The sequence below is a fragment of the Siphateles boraxobius genome, unplaced genomic scaffold, assembly GCF_051911475.1.
Source record: "Siphateles boraxobius isolate OS27281-9 unplaced genomic scaffold, OSU_SipBor_1 48, whole genome shotgun sequence".
Taxonomy (NCBI): Eukaryota; Metazoa; Chordata; class Actinopteri; order Cypriniformes; family Leuciscidae; genus Siphateles; species Siphateles boraxobius.
In genome coordinates, this window is record NW_027509119.1 from 5,530,991 (window position 1) to 5,550,673 (window position 19,683).

General features: G+C 35.1%; 1 protein-coding gene across 1 annotated transcript in view; it reads left to right on the forward strand.

Annotated features, from left to right (window-relative positions):
* vat1l (vesicle amine transport 1-like) overlaps positions 1-19,683 on the forward strand; it is a 38,388-nt gene that overhangs the window by 2,145 nt on the left and 16,560 nt on the right. The window contains exons 5-8 of the mRNA XM_077201743.1: positions 1,811-1,953; positions 5,337-5,440; positions 7,683-7,738; positions 7,857-8,051. Coding sequence (XP_077057858.1) covers positions 1,811-1,953; positions 5,337-5,440; positions 7,683-7,738; positions 7,857-8,051 — 498 coding nt within the window. The remainder of the gene's footprint in view (positions 1-1,810; positions 1,954-5,336; positions 5,441-7,682; positions 7,739-7,856; positions 8,052-19,683) is intronic.

Here is a 19,683-nt window from a genome sequence, read left to right on the forward strand (position 1 = left end):
AGAGGACGATATCGTTCTGTAAGCGCAAAACTGCAGTTTTGTCGTCTGCCGCTTTAAATGCTCGAGCTCTTTAAAGTCTGATGGATTCTGATTGGCTGTCATTGTTTTTATTGTTCATATGCTAGAAAAATAAATTCTGAAAGTGATTCATTCCAACGACATAGTTTCTCTGTGCCGTTATCGTAGTAGCTCTGTTGTGGACTCTGCTATTCTTTTACATTCAGAGTTATCATCATTGGTGTAAACGGGCCTTTAAACAAATGCAAATCTACAGCTTCATTACGTGGCTTTTGATGGAATATGATCAAAATGAGTTTAAGGGTGTGTTCACACAGGGCAGGTTTGGTTTGATTAAAACGAATTCTGGTGGGATTGCTCTGTTAGTGCGGTTCATTTAAATAAATGTTAACGCAGCCATCCGAACCCTGGTGTGCAACAAACAAGTGGACCGAGACCCACCTTTCCTTCCAATGAACTCTAGTGCGGTTTGACTGAAATATGCATGCAATACGAACCAAAGACATCTGAACAAACCAAAAAACAGGACATGATGTCACAAGATGCGACCCTAAAAAGGCCAGAATGCTCAAGCATACCTGTTTTTCTCATAGCCGTGATGTTGCCCATCAGAGTTCGGTACAGGCATCAGAACCACGTCTCCTTGCAGCAGATCTTCGTGTGTGTGTGTGTGTGGGATAGAAGGATTCCTGTTGCTGAATTTTCTTTTTTTGATCCGGACCAAATGAATCAAGAGAACCGAACTACAAGAGTGAACACATCCTAAAGCCCTGTTTACACCTGGTATTAGGATGCGTTCTGGTCGATCGGATCACAAGTAGACGAGGGAAACACATTCCCGTTTACACCTGGTGTTTTAATCCGTCTCTTTTGTCCACTTTCAACCACTTCTGTCCTCATTTCTTCAAGGGGAGGGTCTATGTGTGGATAAATGGGGCTTTTTCTGATCTTTCAGTCGAATGGACGGAACAAGTTCACGCAATATACATATGAACGCGACCAGAGACGACAAAAAAACATACAAAGAGCAGCAGCCGAACGCTGTAACGCAGTAACACTATGTAGTTTTTCAACCTTCATAATATATTTCCAAGACCCTTGTGATGATACATCGACTTACAATAGGTTAAATGACATGTCTGCCATAGCCTGACGTGGTCTCTATATCGCTTTTACTGGCGCTATGTAACTTCGGGTTTCGGGTAGTAACCGGAGCACAAAAAGAACTACAAAATTCGACTGCTTTACGGCATACATTGTTTTTCTTCGTTTGTGATGTCTTTCATAAAATCATGCATCATACTTTACCTTGTCTGTGGCCATTGTTGATTCCAAAGCCGGTGCTGGATAAACAGCGAGCGTGCGCGTGCGACAGTAGGCTGGGGTATAGGCTAAATTATTTACAACCGCGGTCATGGACAATTCCACTTCCAACCTGTAGGGCGATCACAGAGGAAAAGTTCCTTGGTGTTGCTTTAAATCTCGTCTGGCTAGAGCTTTTCTCATAATGTTCCCGCATTAGATCAGTAGACGGAGAGAAGACGGTCTTTTGTGGCTGTTCGAACACATTCGATCACATGAGTGTTTACACTACGAAAGCAATCCGGTCGAATGTGTTTCCCATTACCTCTGGAAGTGGTAGAAAGTGGACAAACTCAAAACATTTTAGACCCGGTTTACACCTGTATTTAGTGTCGTCCACTTGTGATCCAATCTACCAAAGCGCATCTTAATAGAGTGACAGAAACCATTAATCACATTCCGCTCTATTTGTCCTCTTTTTCCACATAAGGGTCAAGCAGTCGCTCAACTTTGTTCCACTGTCCCCAACGTCACTGTGTTTGGCACCGCCTCGCCCTTCAAACACGAAGCCATAAAGCATTCAGTTACTCATCTCTTTGACAGAAACCTTGACTACGTTCCAGAAGTTAAGAAGTAAGCACAAATGCTGTTGCTGTCAGTATGTAAACGTAGGGGCAAAACAGAAATTGTATATAGATGACTAGAATATAAACTAAATGAGTCATACTGGGAGGCCAGTGCAAGTCTGAGATGGCAGACGTCACCCGTTCCTCCTCTAGACCTGCGTGGCTCCAGTCCCCATGGCAACACACAGCAGATTTGAAAGTAGTGTGTTGTAGTTTGGGGAGGGGCACTGGTACATCCTTCTGATCAACCACACAAAGCCAGAAAATGTGCAGCCACGGACTCATTCAGAGCTAATTATTTTTTTATGTGCTGTTGTCTAACAATTTCTGTGGTGGATCTTATTTGGTGAGCATCTTGTGTCCATTTTTGATTGGTTCCCTTGCAAAAAAAAGAGTATTGTAGAAAGACCATGGTAAGGTAATTGCAAAAATAATAATATCATGGTAGTTCTAAAATACAAGTCACCTTTATTTACACTGCCGTTCAAAAGTTTGGGGTCGGTAAGATTTTTAATGTTTTTAAAAGAAGTCTCTTCTGCTCACCAAGGCTGAATTTATTTGATTGAAACCCAGTAATATTGTGAAATATTTTTTCAATGTAAAACAGCTGTTTTCTATGTGAATATATAGTCAAGTGTAATTTATTTCTGTGATCAAAGCTTAATTTTCAGCATCATTACTCCAGTCTTCAGTGTCACATGATCCTTCAGAAATCAGTTTAATATGATGATTTGATGCTCAAGAAACATTTATGATTATTATCAATGTTGAAAACAGTTTTGTACAAGTTTTTTTAGGATGAACAGAAAGATGAAAGCAACAGCATTTATTTGAAATATAATCTTTTGTAACATTATAAATGTATTTACTGTCACTTTTGATCAATTTAATTCCTCCTTGATGAATAAAAGTATTGATTTATTTTATTTATTTCCCCCAAAAAATTAAATAAAAATTCTTACTGACCCCAAAGTTTTGAACAGTAGTGTTTAATGTTACAAAACATTCTATTTCAGATAAATGCTGTTCTTTTGAACTTTCTATTCATCAAAGAATCCTGAAATAAAAATGTAAATAACTGTTTTCAACATTGATAATAATCAGAAATGTTTCTTGAGCATCAAATCATCATATTAGAATGATTTCTGAAGGATCATGTGACACTGAAGACTGGAGTAATGATGCTGAAAATGCAGCTTTTATCACAATATATTTACATAGAAAACAGCTGTTTTACATTGAAAAAATATTTCACAATATTACTGGGTTTCAATCAAATAAATGCAGCCTTGGTGAGCAGAAGAGACTTCTTTTAAAAACATTAAAAATCTTACCGACCCCAAACTTTTGAACGGCAGTGTATATAGCGCTATATACAACATAGATTGTTTCAAAGCAGCTGCACTGTAATAAATAATGGTGTATAAATGGTGCAAACTTCATCAAATATGATACAAATTCAAATTCTGCTGTAAAGCAGCTCTAAAAAGACAATAGTGTCATTATTCAGCTTGAGTCAGTTCAATGTTGATTCAGTTCAGTTCAATAACAGTGTCAATGTTGCAGACAAATTTGATTTGGCTATATAAAGCAGCTCTACATTGTGACATCATCAAGTTCAATTCAGTTCAAGTTTTGTTCTCATCTGATAGTGTCAGTGCAAGTCAGATTGATAATATTACTGAACAGGGCTTGACATTAACACCTGCCAACCCATCAAATAAGGGTGTTTTTTTTAGCAGTAGTGTGTAACGCGGGCACTCCTACTAGCCACTTTGGCGGGTTGAATTTGATATATAATATACATTTTTCAATTGTAGTCTTTTAAAATGCATATAAAATAATAAACTAAGTTCAATCTAAGTGAACGTAAACAGTTGAGAAATAAAACGCATGTGTAACAGTATAATGGATTAGTGCGTCAGGTCTTAAAGGGACAGCAGCCCAATATACCTCCTGCCAAATTATGTATATAATGTATATGGCTGTTTTCCCCCATGGTATCGATGTCCAAATTGTGGCCAGTGAAAATGCTGAGTGGCTTGTAACTTTGGAAAACCACTAGCCACAGTGGCTGGTGAGCAAAAAAGTTAATGTCAAGCACTGTTACTGAATATTTAATGTCTTTTAAACCCAAACTGAGCAAGCCAAAGGCGACAGAGGCAAGGAACCCAAACTCCATCAGGTGAAAATAGTGAAGTACTAACTCTGCACCTATCCCTAAACCCATGTAGACACTTTATATTACCAGTACTTTCTTTCAAATTCACGTATATTGAGTATGAGAGAGGAGATTAGGACTCTTTTCATCTCTGTAGTTCCACATTCCTCTCAGGATCAGGGGAAAAGCAAAATTAAATCGGCCTCAGGTTGGTCTCTCTTCCACAATAGGCAGGACTCCGGGCATCACATGACCTCCCACTGGTTAAGCTTTGTAGGCGGTCCAGGCACCATGATGACAGGAATGCATTAGAGCCCGTGTTTATAGAGACATTCCCATTCCTTATCATCTGTGCTTTTCTAAAAGTCACTGAAAATATATATATTTATGGTTCCAGAATTTAAAGTGATAGTTCTCCCAAAAATGAAAATTCTGTCAGTAATTTCTCTCTCTCATGTTGTTCAACCCCGTAAGACCTTCGTTCATCTTCGGAACACGAATTAAGATATTTTTGATGAAATCTGAGAGCTGGATCACTCCTCCATAGGCTTCTAAGGGATTGAAACTTGCCGGCCTCGAAAAGTTATTAAAGACATCGTTAAAATAGTCCAAGTGACTACAGTGGCTCAATCTTAAGTTTATCAAGCGACGAGAATACTTTTTGTGCGCAAAAACACACAAAAATAACGACTTTATTTCAACTATTCATTTCCTTCTCTGTGGGCCTCGAGTCAGTTCACTAGTGTAACAGCGCAGCTCTTCTGTGTTTTACGTCACATGCATCACACACATGACCAGCGTCGGCCAATAGTGAGCCTCCGTGCGACGTCCAACACAGAAACACTACGCTATTACACTAGTGAACTCACTCGAGGCTCACAGCGAAGGAAATGAATAGTTGAAATAAAGTCGTTATTTTTGTTTGTTTTTTGCGCACAAAAAGTATTCTCGTCGTTTGATAAACTTAAGATTGAGCCACTGTAGTCACTTGGACTATTACACTATTAACGATGTCTTTAATAACTTTTCGGGGCTGGCCAGTTTCAATCCCTTAAGAAGCCTACGGAGGAGTGATCCAGCTCTCAGATTTAATCAAATCTTAATTTGTAAAGTAATTACTGACAGAATTTTCATTTTTGGGTGAACTATCGCTTTAAGAGGGTCTCATTTAAGCAACTTGCCTGAGCTTAGAATAAAAGTATGGTTAATGATGTTTTTTTCTCCTGCAGGATATCTCCAGAAGGAGTAGATATTGTATTGGACTGTTTGTGTGGAGAGAACACAGGAAAAGGCCTAACTTTGCTCAAGCCCATGGGAACGTACATCTTGTATGGTTGGTACACACCGAGGAAGAGCATTCTCATAGCTCTGAAATTGATGACACTGTCATCATTAATCTGTTTGACGTTCTGTTTTGAAGAATGTTCTTGCTGCTCTTTTTCATAAATTAAATTAAAATTTCATAAATGAAATTTAAATTAAATTAAAACTGCTCTTTTAAATTAAAATGTATTCTAGTTCAAATGTAAAACTTTTTAAATTTAAAACAAAAAAAGTTTGCAATTAGTGGTAATTAAGAGTGCTTTAAGTAGAACTTAAGTACATCTTTGTATGTAATTTCATAATTCTAAATTGTCTTTGAAATATGGTTAATGTGTAGCCTACTGACAAGCATTTATGGTACTAAATATAACTAAACTTTTATTTAATTCCAGTTCTTTTTAATTCTGTATTTAAATATATATGTATTAATCACACATTTATAATGGTGAAGTTACAATTTAGTGCATTTAAAATGTATTGACACACTACAGTTAAATTATCATCTAGTACTTTACATGTGCTTTAGAATGTTAGTTAAAATTAGTCAAAATATGGTAAAGCACGACAAAAGACTATTGAAACATAATGATTTAATAAGCAATTACACATTTTTATTTGACATTATTACGAAGTGTTCCTTTTAAAAGCTCATGAAAATGTACTCTCTTGTAATCTCATGATCCAAGTAGTACACTACAGTGCATATTCAATACATCTTATATTCAATACTCATATACATCTTTTGTTCATTTGTCCAAAAGGTACATTTGTGACCTCCTGCCCCTCATTTTAAAGAAGTCACACAAGACACACAAAACGTGGCCAACAGCAAATTGAGGTTAATTCACATAAAAGATATTTCCTGCCCCTTTAATTACTCCAATTCCCTTAGCTTTCTGGTCCATTAGGATCATTTAATTAGGAGGGATGCCATGGAGCGGAGATGATGTAAAAGTTAGGTTTAAAAACACATTACTGCCAAATGAATGAATCAGTCATCATAATTCTGGATGGAGCTTATTAATAATAGCCATTTGGCATAGCTGTAATAGTTCCATGTTTTAATGCTTCAAATGCCAAGACTATACTTTGTATCTTTTAACATTTCATGTCCATTCAAATTAAAGTGCGTAATTTCTGAGCCACTTACACCTGCAAAAATAAGGATTGTTTTGAAGCATGTTTCCTGAATGCACCCCGTCTGCCATCGGTCAGTTACACAGACGGGTTGAGCCGATTCTGTTGTGTCGGGTTTGTTACGATCCTCAAACAGTGAAATGATTTAAAAGATCCACAGAGACGCACTCGTAAGGAAAAGCAACCCTAGACATCTTACTTATAGTTAACTCTGCTTAACTCTATAAGGCCTACTGCATCATATTTAATACGCACATTTCTAAGGCCTCTTAATGATCAACACGATCAAAACGTTGCTGAAAAACCTGTTGCACACAATCTACTACATGCTTTCTGTCATCTGACTGATAGTTTATGCTTTTTAGCAAGTAAAAGGTCTTTTAGTATCATTCTGAAAACATCCCCCCCTTCAGGTCGTGGTTCACATGTCTTTTTGCTGCGAAATCTTTAATTGATATTGATATGCATCTTATGTAAGTACTCTGTTATACTGTTATAAAGATCTTATTGATTTATATTATATTATATTACATTACATTACATTAATCTTACTTAGCCAAATATTAACAACTGTGCCAAATTGCATATTTTTGCTCAGTTTGAGACTAAAATTGTGTTTAATTCCTCCTTGAGTATATACTACTCAACAAAAAGCATATTATTATATATTCTAAAAAGCATCTCAAATATTATTTTGGTAACACTTTACAATAAGGTTAATTAGTTAATGTATTAACTGACATGAACTAACAATGAGCAATACATTTATTACAGTATTTATAATCTTAGTTAATGTTAGTTAATAAATATCCAACTGTTTATTTTTTTTGTTTATGTTAGTTCACACACAGTGCATTAACTCATGTTAACAAATACAACCTTTGATTTTAATAATGTTTTAGTAAATGTTGAAATTAATATTAACAAAGATTAATAAATGCAGGGAGTTAACTAATGTTAACTGATTAACCTTATTGTAAAGTTTTACCATTATTTCATATGTCAGGCTTTACGTGGTTGGGCTGGGATTGAAGAAAGTTAAAAAAGAACATATTTCATCTTTAAAAACCTTCTGCTAATAATATATACACTGTTAAAATTATTTATATTTCTAGGTTCATCAAACATGGTGACGGGAGAGACAAAAAGTTTCTTCAGTTTTGCTAAATCTGTGAGTGGAGTTTGATATCTATTTTCCATAAAATGCAAACATCTCAAGTGTTGGTCCAAAGATGTTCTGTGCTCAGTTGTCATTGATAAAATTGATCAAATTGCTCTTTGTCTCCCAGTGGTGGCAGGTTGAGAAGGTGAACCCTATCAAACTCTACGAGGAGAATAAAGTCATCGCTGGCTTCTCGCTCCTTAACCTCCTCTTCAAGCAGGGCGGATGCAGCCGAGTCAAGGCCGCGGTGCAAAAACTTCTGTCCCTCTACGACAGAAAGAAGATCAAACCTCTCGTAGACTCCTTGTGGGCGCTTGAGGAGGTAAAAGCAATCAATTCTTCTAACATATCTTACTCGTCTGTGTGTGCATATTTTACTTTAAGGCCGTGTGTCCACCCAAGCGCTTTTAGCCAGCTGAAAACGCCTAGCTGTAAGCGCTTGAGAGCGTTTTGGCAGCACACCATTTTTTTTTTTTTTGTTGAGACACTTTGCTTGTTATGATACGGAATATTTGTGAAAGTGTTACTAGAATCTCATTTCACACATATTTTGTTTCTGTGTTGATTCTAGATTAAAATGCCGATACAATGTAACATATTTTCTCTGGCTCTTGTTTTAAATTATTTTGTTCCGTTATTATGCTTGTTGTTGTCATCTGTTGGACGGTTGGGTAAAAAGTGACAATGATGAGCGCTGCGTTTTACCCCAAAGTTGAACATTCTTCAACTCTCAGCGACCAGTAAAAAAATGCCGGGCGCTCAGCGATTCAGCGTGAAAAAAAACACTCAGCGCCTCATAACGCTCATGGCGTTTAAAAAACGCGGCACTCCCATTGAAAACAATTGGGAAAAATACACCTGGACTAAGAACTAAAACCCATCTTGTTACTCATTCATATGCAAAGAAGTTAGCCAATCGTAACAGAGGGTATTTACATGTAAAAGTATTCGTGGAGGTTTCGTAGAGGCTAGCAATAGCAAGCGAGAGCCAGTCAGAGCAAAATCTGCAAAGCTTCACGAGAGACGGCATTAAATCTCATGTCTCAAAGCACATAACATTACAATTATAATGAACATGCACAACTTCTTTACGGTTATTGTTAGAACTCAAAGCGGTTTTGTAAAGGTGCGTTCACGGCATGTTGGAATTACCGTAATTACGAGAAAGTCGTATAACTTGGAAATTACAACTTGTAAACTCAGAATTCTCTGAGTTGTAACACTAACTACTGCAGATTATTGTTGCCGTTGATAGTGTTGCCATAGAAATGCAATAAGTAGGCATAACAGCTCATTGTAGAACGTCACGGATTGCCATCTCATAATTACAGTAATTACGACATGGCGTGAACATGTTTTGGTTCAAGAGGAACTGTAAAAGGTGGCTGGTGTTTGTCTGCGGCGCTCTGTGACTCTGGCAATGTGTTTACAACTCTGCATAGCCTCGTGGAACGCACAGATGATGTGTGATGGTCGGAGTTATGCAAATACATAAGTTGACAGGCAGGTAGGACATCCTACCTATTCAGACTGAATGCAATTATTGGACAAATATTTTTTTGGTCCTGAGACTGAAGACATATACATTTTTATAATATTTAGAGCACTCTATTATTGATTGCTATCAGGATGTGAAGAAAGTTTCGACCAGTAAAACCAGGGTGTGAGAACTACGGCGGATCTAGGGGGAGCTCGACTCCCCTTAATAAGACATGGGGTGAAATTTTGGGGGGTCTCAAAAAATATTGACAATGTTTAATTTTGACATGCAATGTTATAAGTTAGAAGTGTGGGAGACTCTCTTAGGCCTAATTGAACGGAGGAATTATGGTATTCTTATGTGGCCTGACGAGTAATTTAACCTTTAGCCCAAAGACAGCCTATTTATAGACTATTTGTGGATGGCTGTTTGCTGTTTGACTTATCAATTTGTGTCGATAAAGTATAATAGGTTGAATCCAGTATATAGTGCTTGCATAGTGCATACTCTTATGTTTCTTTGGAAGTCCTTGAAATTAATGGGTTTCATAGCGCAGTGCTGCGCATTCCACGTCCTGTCTGAAAGGCGCTTCAGTCCTCGGCACACGCAAGTGCACGAACACCCCCTCCCCCACCACCACCCCCCACCGGTGGAAGAACAAACAAACAAGTGGGCTCCCCAAAGGACACGGTGTAGTTCGAACACTTGAGTATGCCAAAAAGTGTTTATGAAAAACATTGCCTAGCCTACCTTTAAAGAAGCAGTAGCTTATTAAAAAAAGGCTCATTTAATTCTAAGTTTCAGAGAGAGTGAAAAATGGAAATGGAAATCAAAGTTTTGGCTGTTGTGAGTGTGCAAAAACCTTGACTAAAACGATAAGTGGACCTTAGGGAATGATAAATGTTGAAAAACATTATATGATATGATATCTATGAAATAAAAACATCAATAAATATCACCTTAAAATGAATGTGAATTGTCACATTCACAACCCATTTTATCCAATGCATTTTCTCCTCGTAATCCCTGAAAATCAAATTCCCTGAAGCCCTTTGAAAGCTTGGCTGTTGAGATATTTTTAAAAAGAAGACTCTGTCTCTGACCATCAGATGACGGGTGGGCTGTCCGGCTCTGGGACTTTTCTCTGCTTTGATTCCCACACAGCCAGACACTCTCCCTCTGTGAGACAGTCCGTGGCCAAACCGGCCCCTGTTTTACCAAGCTGTGTGTGATGCACTTTGCTGAAGTCTCTTTTTTGAAACATTGCATTGTTGACACTTTCTGCTGCTTTCCTGCGTGGTGTGGTGTATTGGCACACTTTGCTTCTTTGATCAAGCAGCTTTAATTTTCTTTTCTTTAAGGCCAATTCACGCTGAACCGACTGATGCCGACCAATAGCAACAGACACTTTGTTGGGTTTTTATACTATAATTTTCTACACTATACCATACTATTTTTTGGTATAAGGAACATACATGTCTGCCAAAAGTAAGTGTGCCAGTGTTGCCATTTTTTGGCCTTATTTCCTGAATTTTATTAAGATTTTGGCCATGCTGTTGCTTTGGCTACAAATCAAGAACTGGCAAATGTCCGCTTCTATTGGTTAAACAGTTATTTTGTCATGAACTGCTGTCATCATTTTTATTCTTTTCATCCCCCCTTCCTTTAAACATACATTTAATGCATTATATTGAATAAAGGTGGCTCTAAAGACTTGTACATTGTTACAAAAAATGGTAACACTTTATTTTATAGTGTCTACGTTACATGTACTTACTGTAGTAATAACTATAAATTATTTAGTATTACATGCTACTAACCCTAAACCAAACCCTCATTTTAACCCAAACCCTATAGTAAGTACATGCTGTTAATTAATATTACGCAGTACTTAAATGTATTATTTAACTCAACAAGGACACCTTAAAATAACGTGTAACCCCCAAAAAGGATATTTCAAGTAAATGCTGCTCTTTTGAACTTTGTATTCAGCAAAAAAATCTGGAAATGTATCATGGTTTCCACAAAGATATGAAGCAGCACAACTGTTTTCAACATTGATTATCAGAAATGTTTCATCAGTAAACAAGTAAATCATCATATTAGAATGATTTCTGAAGGATCACGTGACACTGAAGATTGGAGTAATGATGCTGAAAATTCAGCTTTGATCACAGGAATAAATTACATTTTACAATATATTAAAATAGAAAACAATTATTAAATTCTAAAACTATTTCACAATACTACTGTAGTATTTTTGATCAAATAAATGCAGACTTTTGGAGCATAAGAGACTTTCAAAAACATTAAAAGATTTTATTGACCCCAAACTTCTGAAATGGCAGTGTATATAAAATCAATGAAAATAAACATTTCTCCATAAACAAATCCATCCTCTCAGAGAATAGAAACAGAAACAGAAATGCTTATTTTGGTAATTCAAGCCAATTATTCTGGTTGCTTGTTTTTTCCTGTAAAATCTGGCAACATTCAACTGTACCATTAATAGATTTGCAATGAGTAAGTCTAGCTCAATATATCAAATTAAAGCCAAGAAGTAAGAGTGTTACTATTAGCCCTGTGAAAACAAATTAAATATATTCAATAAACCAGTGTATCTTACATATAAGCACACATTAAAGTTATATCACTGCGTTAATATTCAGCTTGTTAGTATTGTATTATAGTTTTCTCCTTAATACAGTATGTATATATTTTAACTGACAGGAATAATGTGTGTTTAAAGCAAAAGTCTGTTAACCAATATTAATACATTTTATTTATTTTATTTTTGTTACAAAAATATGTGAATCAGCTGACCTGTATGGAAGCTTGTTTCTGCCACAGAATAAAACATTTTAAAAGATAATTGTGACTTTATTTCTCAGAATTGCAAGGTATAAATTCAGAATTGCGTGAAATAAAGTCGCAATTGCGTGTTATAAAGTCAGAATTGTGAGATATAAAGTCGCAATTGCGTGTTATAAAGTCAGAATTGGGCGTTATAAAGTCGCAATTGCGTGTTATAAAGTCAGAATTGCGTGATATAAAGTCAGAATTGCGTGATATAAAGTCAGAATTGCGAGATATAAAGTCAGAATTGCGCGTTATAAAGTCGCAATTGCGTGTTATAAAGTCAGAATTGCGTAGTATAAAGTCAGAATTGCGTGATATAAAGTCAGAATTGCGTGTTATAAGAGTGTTATAAAGTCAGAATTGCGAGATATAAAGTCAGAATTGCGTGAAATAAAGTCAGAATTGCGTGTTATAAAGTCAGAATTGCGAGATATAAAGTCAGAATTGCGTGATATAAAGTCAGAATTGCGAGATATAAAGTCAGAATTGCGCGTTATAAAGTCGCAATTGCGTGTTATAAAGTCAGAATTGCGTAGTATAAAGTCAGAATTGCGTGATATAAAGTCAGAATTGCGTGTTATAAGAGTGTTATAAAGTCAGAATTGCGAGATATAAAGTCAGAATTGCGTGAAATAAAGTCAGAATTGCATGTTATAAAGTCAGAATTGCGAGATATAAAGTCAGAATTGCGTGAAATAAAGTCTCAATTGTGTGTTATAAAGTCAAAATTGCGAGACAAAAAAACTAACAATTCCGAATTTTTTTCTGGCAATTCCGACTTAATATTACGCAATTCTGACTTTATAACACATAATTGCGAGTTTATATCATATCATGACATATTTTCTCAGAATTGTGATATAAACTCGCAATTGCAAGTTATAAAGTCCAATTCTAAGGGGAAAAAAAGACTGACTTTTTTCCCTCAGAATAGTTTATATCTCACAATTGTGGCTTTATAACATCCAATTGCGACTTTATATCATGCAATTCTGACTTTATATCTCCCAATTGCGTATTATAAAGTCGTAATTGCGAGATATAAACATGCAATTCTGAGAGAAAAAGTCATAATTGCGACTTTATATCACGCAATTCTGACTTAATCTGCAATTGCGACTTTATATCTTGCAATTCTGACTTTATATCTTGCAATTCTGACTTTATAACACGCAATTGCGACTTTATATCTCGAAATTCGGAGAAATATAGTCAGAATTGCGAGATGTAAACTCGCAGTTGTGGAAAAAAAGTCAGAATTGTGAGATAAAAAGTCGTAATTATCTTTTTTATTTTTCATTCTGTGGCGGAAACCAGCTTCCATAGACCTGTCTTAAAACCAGATATTTAATGAAATAATATTCATTACATGTATGAATAAATGGATTTCACAGAATATATATGAAATCCTGAATTGCAGCTTCCAGCATCAGCGTTAACAGGGTCCAAAAATAACACTCGGCAAATTGCTGACTGCAAGAAAAAAATAGGTTTTGGTGAGTAAATCAAATCAAGAATTAAAGTCTCCCTGGCTTTGGAAGGAGTTTGATTCACTCTCGTCACTTAAATAAAAACAGAAAGGATTAGAATTTTGTTTTAACAATTATCACATTTTCTCAATACATCTGCGTGTGTTAGCATCTGTCGTTCACGTTGACATAGTACATGACGAGATGCAAAGATAAAATAGATGTAAGATTTAAAATCAGAGGAAACAATACTTTAGACCGCAGAAGAATAATACTGGATATCCAGCAAAAATAATTTGGTCCCACTTTATATTTGGTGTCTTTAACATACTATGTACTTTTATTAATTGTCAGGTAATGTAACAAAAGCTGTGCTGCTATTGAGGTGGGATACTAGTGGGAAGGGTCGACAGTGTAATTATAGATGTAATTACAGATATTAATAACAGAGTAATTACATGCAGGTATTTTTTTAAATATAAGTACAATATAAAAACATGGATTAAGTAAACATAAGTGGATTATAGGTCTATTAAAGGAATGATTTAAATGTTAGTACATAAAAACACTTAATATGAAGTGAGTCCAATGATTTTAACCTTTCAAAATATTTTTTTTTGGAAATGTTGAAGTTTTTTTTGGTGAAGCCTATACTATACTGTACCATACTATACTATACTGAACTATACTATACTACACTATACTATACTACACCATACTATACTATACTGAACTATACTATACTGTGCCATACTATACTAAACTATACTATACTATACTGTTCCATACTATACTATACTGAACTATACTATACTATACTGTACCATACTATACTATACTGAACTATACTGTGCCATACTATACTATACTGAACTATACTATACTAAACTATACTATACTTTACCAAACTGTGTCATACTATACTATACGATACTATAATATATACTATACCATACCATACTATACTAAACTGGACTATACTATAATATACTGAACTGAACTGTACTATACTGAACTGAACTATACTATACCATACTGTGCCATACTATACTATACTGTACCATACTATACTATACTATACTGAACTATACTATATTATACTATACTTTACCAAACTGTGCCATACTATACTATACTGAACTATACTATAATATATACCATACCATACTATACTAAACTGGACTATACTATACTATAATATACTGAACTGAACTATACTATACTGAACTGAACTATACTATACCATACTGTGCCATACTATACTATACCATACTATACTATACTGAACTATACTATACTAAACTGGACTATACTATAATATACTGAACTGAACTATACTATATTGAACTGAACTATACTATACCATACTGTGCCATACTATACTATACTATACTGAACTATACTATATACAATACCAAACTATACTATACTAAACTGAACTATACTATACTATACTATACTGAACTATACTATACTATACTAGACTACACTATACTATACTACACCATACTATACTATACTGAACTATATTATACTGTGCCATACTATACTATACTGAACTATACTATACTATACTGAACTATACTATACTGTTCCATACTATACTATACTGAACTATACTATACTGTACCATACTATACTACACTATACTACACTGAACTATACTATACTATACTGTACCATACTATACTGAACTACACTATACTGTGCCATACTATACTGAACTATACTATACTATACTGTACCATACTATACTATACTGAACTATACTATACTATACTGTACCATACTATACTATACTGAACTATACTATATTATACTGTACCATACTATACTATACTGAACTATACTGTGCCATACTACACTGAACTATACTATACTAAACTATACTATACTTTACCAAACTGTGTCATACTATACTATACGATACTATAATATATACTATACCATACTATACTAAACTGGACTATACTATAATATACTGAACTGAACTATACTATACTGAACTGAACTATACTATACCATACTATACTATACTGTACCATACTATACTATACTGAACTATACTATATTATACTATACTTTACCAAACTGTGCCATACTATACTGAACTATACTATAATATATACTATACCATACCATACTATACTAAACTGGACTATACTATAATATACTGAACTGAACTATACTATACTGAACTGAACTATACTATACCATACTGTGCCATACTATACTATACTATACTATACTGAACTATACTATACTAAACTGGACTATACTATAATATACTGAACTTAACTATACTATATTGAACTGAACTATACTATACCATACTGTGCCATACTATACTATACTATACTGAACTATACTATATACAATACCATACTATACTATACTGAACTATACTATAATATACTGAACTGAACTATTCTGTACTGAACTGAACTATATCATACTATGCTATACTGAGCTGAACTATACTATATTGTAATGTACTATATTATACTATACTATACTGAACTATACTATACTGAACTATACTATTCTATACCATATTCTATTCTATACTATGCTGTTATACTATACTATAATATGCTATGTTATAATATTCTGTACTATATTTTACTATACTATACTATACTATACTATACTATACTATACTATACTGAAGTTCCAGTCCTTAAATTTGATTGGTGAGCTCCAAGCATGCTGATATAGATCATAGCAGTTAAATATCTGTCACTCCGCTTTTTTGACTGAAATGTATTGACATTTACATATGTTTTTAATTATACAGATTATAATTTCTAGTTTATACAATAGTTGTATAAAATTAATAAATAGCACACTTGCAGTAGAATTGTACTATCAAATTATATTCCTTTTGTTTTGTGCCTATGGCAGAATAACAGCCATGCTCATATTCTGAACAACAATATAGTTGCTCATGTGAAAATTTGTCATCTAATCCTCTGTAAGCTTTGATAGCTGTCATCCGCATGACTCTGTGTTTCACGCTCTCACACACTTCCCTGCAGCTGGTTGAGTGCGGTGTTTATATCACACTGATTGATTGGATCAACTGAGAGTATGTGTCAGACTCTTGAATTTGTGGATATTAGAGCAGTTGGTGTCTTTTTGTGTGTATAATCAAATTCAATTTTCGTTTCTTCATACCTGGCTTTTGGGGGGGAATTGCTGGCTGTCAGCACACGAATGCATCATTGGCAGATGTTTTAGTGCAGTGCAGGACTGCTCAGGAAAGATGGCTGCAGGCTTTAAAATAACTGTGATTTTAATGGTAAAAGATGAAAAAAACGGGTTAACAGTGAGTTTCATTACGGTGAATAGCTGTAATAGATCTAACCTTACATTTAAAATTGACAGGTTTTGGAAGTGAAAAAACAAGTCATTGTATAACTTACAGTGTCAAGAATTCCCTGCATGACACTTATGTATTTTAATTGAAATAATTGTTTCTTCTTATTTTTTATTATCAGTTATGTACATTAGGGTTTTATGTTGCATCTAAATGAATGTGTATTGCATTATTTTAGTGTCATCATGTGTGTCTCTATGATGGTCTTTAGTATTTGTGTGAAGGACACTGTGACACTCTTAAATCTTATTGTGGAAAAGCTGCTTGTGATTAGCTTTGATTCATCATGTGACTTTTTCCTCACCATCTGTTTTTGGTGGTTGTCAGTGTATTACAAGCCTACAAAACAGATATACTTCAATAGGTTGGTATATTAATTAACATTATATCAGTTACTGAAACGTGTGTTTTACTGTAAATTTAAGTTAAATCTGTGAAACCTAAAATGTTGGTACAGCATTTTTTAGGTAAATTTCTAGCAACCACAGCTGCCGGTTCTTACCGTAATTCTTTTAAAATATGTGTTTTATTTTATGTATGTAGTTTTGAATACTTCCAGACAATATGTGAAGTACATTTTCTGGAAAAAAAAAAACTAACAAAGAGCTCACTTTATATATCATAAGGTTATGTCCAAACTAAGTAGGCTTACCCAACAACCAGGGTCAAACACCATCTAAAACTGAATCAAAAATGTCTTTTCAACAGAATTTAATGTATAGATGTATGAATACAGTGAATAGAAATTCAAATAAATGCATATAACTGCATGATTGTAATTATTAACTAGAAAAGGAAGGTTTAAATTCAACTGCATGGGACAATACTTAAATTCTGAAAATAATAACAATAATAATAATTTATCAATGTGTTTAGGATTAATTTTGGGCCCTTGCCTTGTCACGGTTCATTCAGTTACAGTTAAAATGTATTAAAATAAATTGTTTGCAGTTTTCAGCTTGTAATGTTTAGATGGCGAAATAATTGTGTTCTTGTACATGTTAATCGAGAGCACATTATGCAGGACACACCTGTAACCCTGTTTGTGTAGAGAACGGTGATCTTTTGGAGAGACTTCAAAGCGCTGGCGTACTGGTGACATTAGCATGTGCAGCTGGTGCTCACGCAGAGAACGCTGCATTTGTGCAGCACTGCTTAAAATGCCACACTACTTTATGCCATCATATTTCATAAAATCCTGATACTCGCACCCGATTAAACGTGCAAAGTTAATTACTGCTAATTTAATTTTTTCTCCCTAACCTTTTAATGTGATCAATATGTTTTAGTTCTGAACCATCTATTCCCATCATCACTCCATTATATTGTGTAATATTAATAGATTGCTGCAGGGATGATGAATCAGTTTAATGACCAACCCAAATGCTAGGTTTAAATAACCCAAATTGGGTTATTTTTAATGCAGTGTTTTGAGTGTGCTGAGCTCCCTATCTAGGCATTATGGGGCATGAGACGCTGTTCCAAACAGAGAACAGCAAAATTATGATTGTAATGAGCAATAAAGGGAAAACGAGAGAAATATTTGCTAAAAATCACTTGAATTCTCAGAAGTACTCATAAATATAGATCAGTCCAATTAAAAATATTTTATTTAATATTTGTGTGTGCAATTTTTAATATGCTGTTAAGTAGCTGCCTATGTAGCTCACCAGGTTTTGAAACAAAATAAAATGCGGGAAATAATCTTTAAATTGTGTTCATTATTATCATTATTATCTTATTATCTTCATTATTTTCTGCACATTACGAGTTTATTTAGTGAACAGGTGAAGATTATCAAAAATGCTGCTAGTTAGGCTGGTCTGTTATGCTTTTTTCCCTTCTTTTGAACACTTTTGAGACCAGTAGCTGATCCATGCTGGGAGACCACTAAAACACTAGCTGATCCATGCTGGGAGACCAGCTAAACCATCTTAAACCAGCTTATACTTGTGTAATCTTTTTCTGCAAAGAACACTATGTTGTCATGAATCATGGACTTAACCTTAGCTGTTGCCACAGGTCTTCTGTCTCAACAGAATCACAAGAGCCTTTGGGTCTATTGAAAATGTTGAGAGATGAATTATAGCAGTTTGCTGGAACATTTACTGCATATCCTGTGCTTTAGGCGGTCCAGATGGCCGCTTTAAAGCTTGAGATGGGTGATTGGGGATTGCAGTGCTGTTAGATCCTTGTCAGACAGTGTCAGGTGATTATGTCCAACACAAAAGACACAACATGTGTGGCTCTAATCATCCACATTGATAAGAGAGAGAAAAGGATGGAAGAACACAAAATGATTGGAGTGGAGTGAAAAAGAGTGGGGGGAATGAAAATGAGGGAGGAGGTGGAAGAATGAAAGAAATGGCTTTGTAATGCGAAAAGAATAATAATTGTGAAATGACAAAAAAGTGAGCCGAGGTTGAGCACAGATGGCAAACCAGGAGCGTCATGCACCTTTTTACTCTTTCTCTTTCTCTCTCTCTCTCTCTCTCTCTCTCTCTCTCTCTCTCTCTCTCTCTCTCTCTCTCTCTCTCTCTCTCTCTCTCTCCCTCCCCCCCTCTCTCTCTCTCTCTCTCTCTCTCTCTCCCTTCATCTCTCTCTCTCTCTCTTTTTTTTTAAAGAGGGACCAGTGGGAGTTAATTTTATGGAAGCAGCTTTGATATTTTTCACATTTGAAATCCATTGTCTCTACAAAATCTGAGGGGGCACGGCCTCGGTTCGGCAGACAGTAATGTGTTCGGCGCGCTGCAGGAGGGACTAGAAT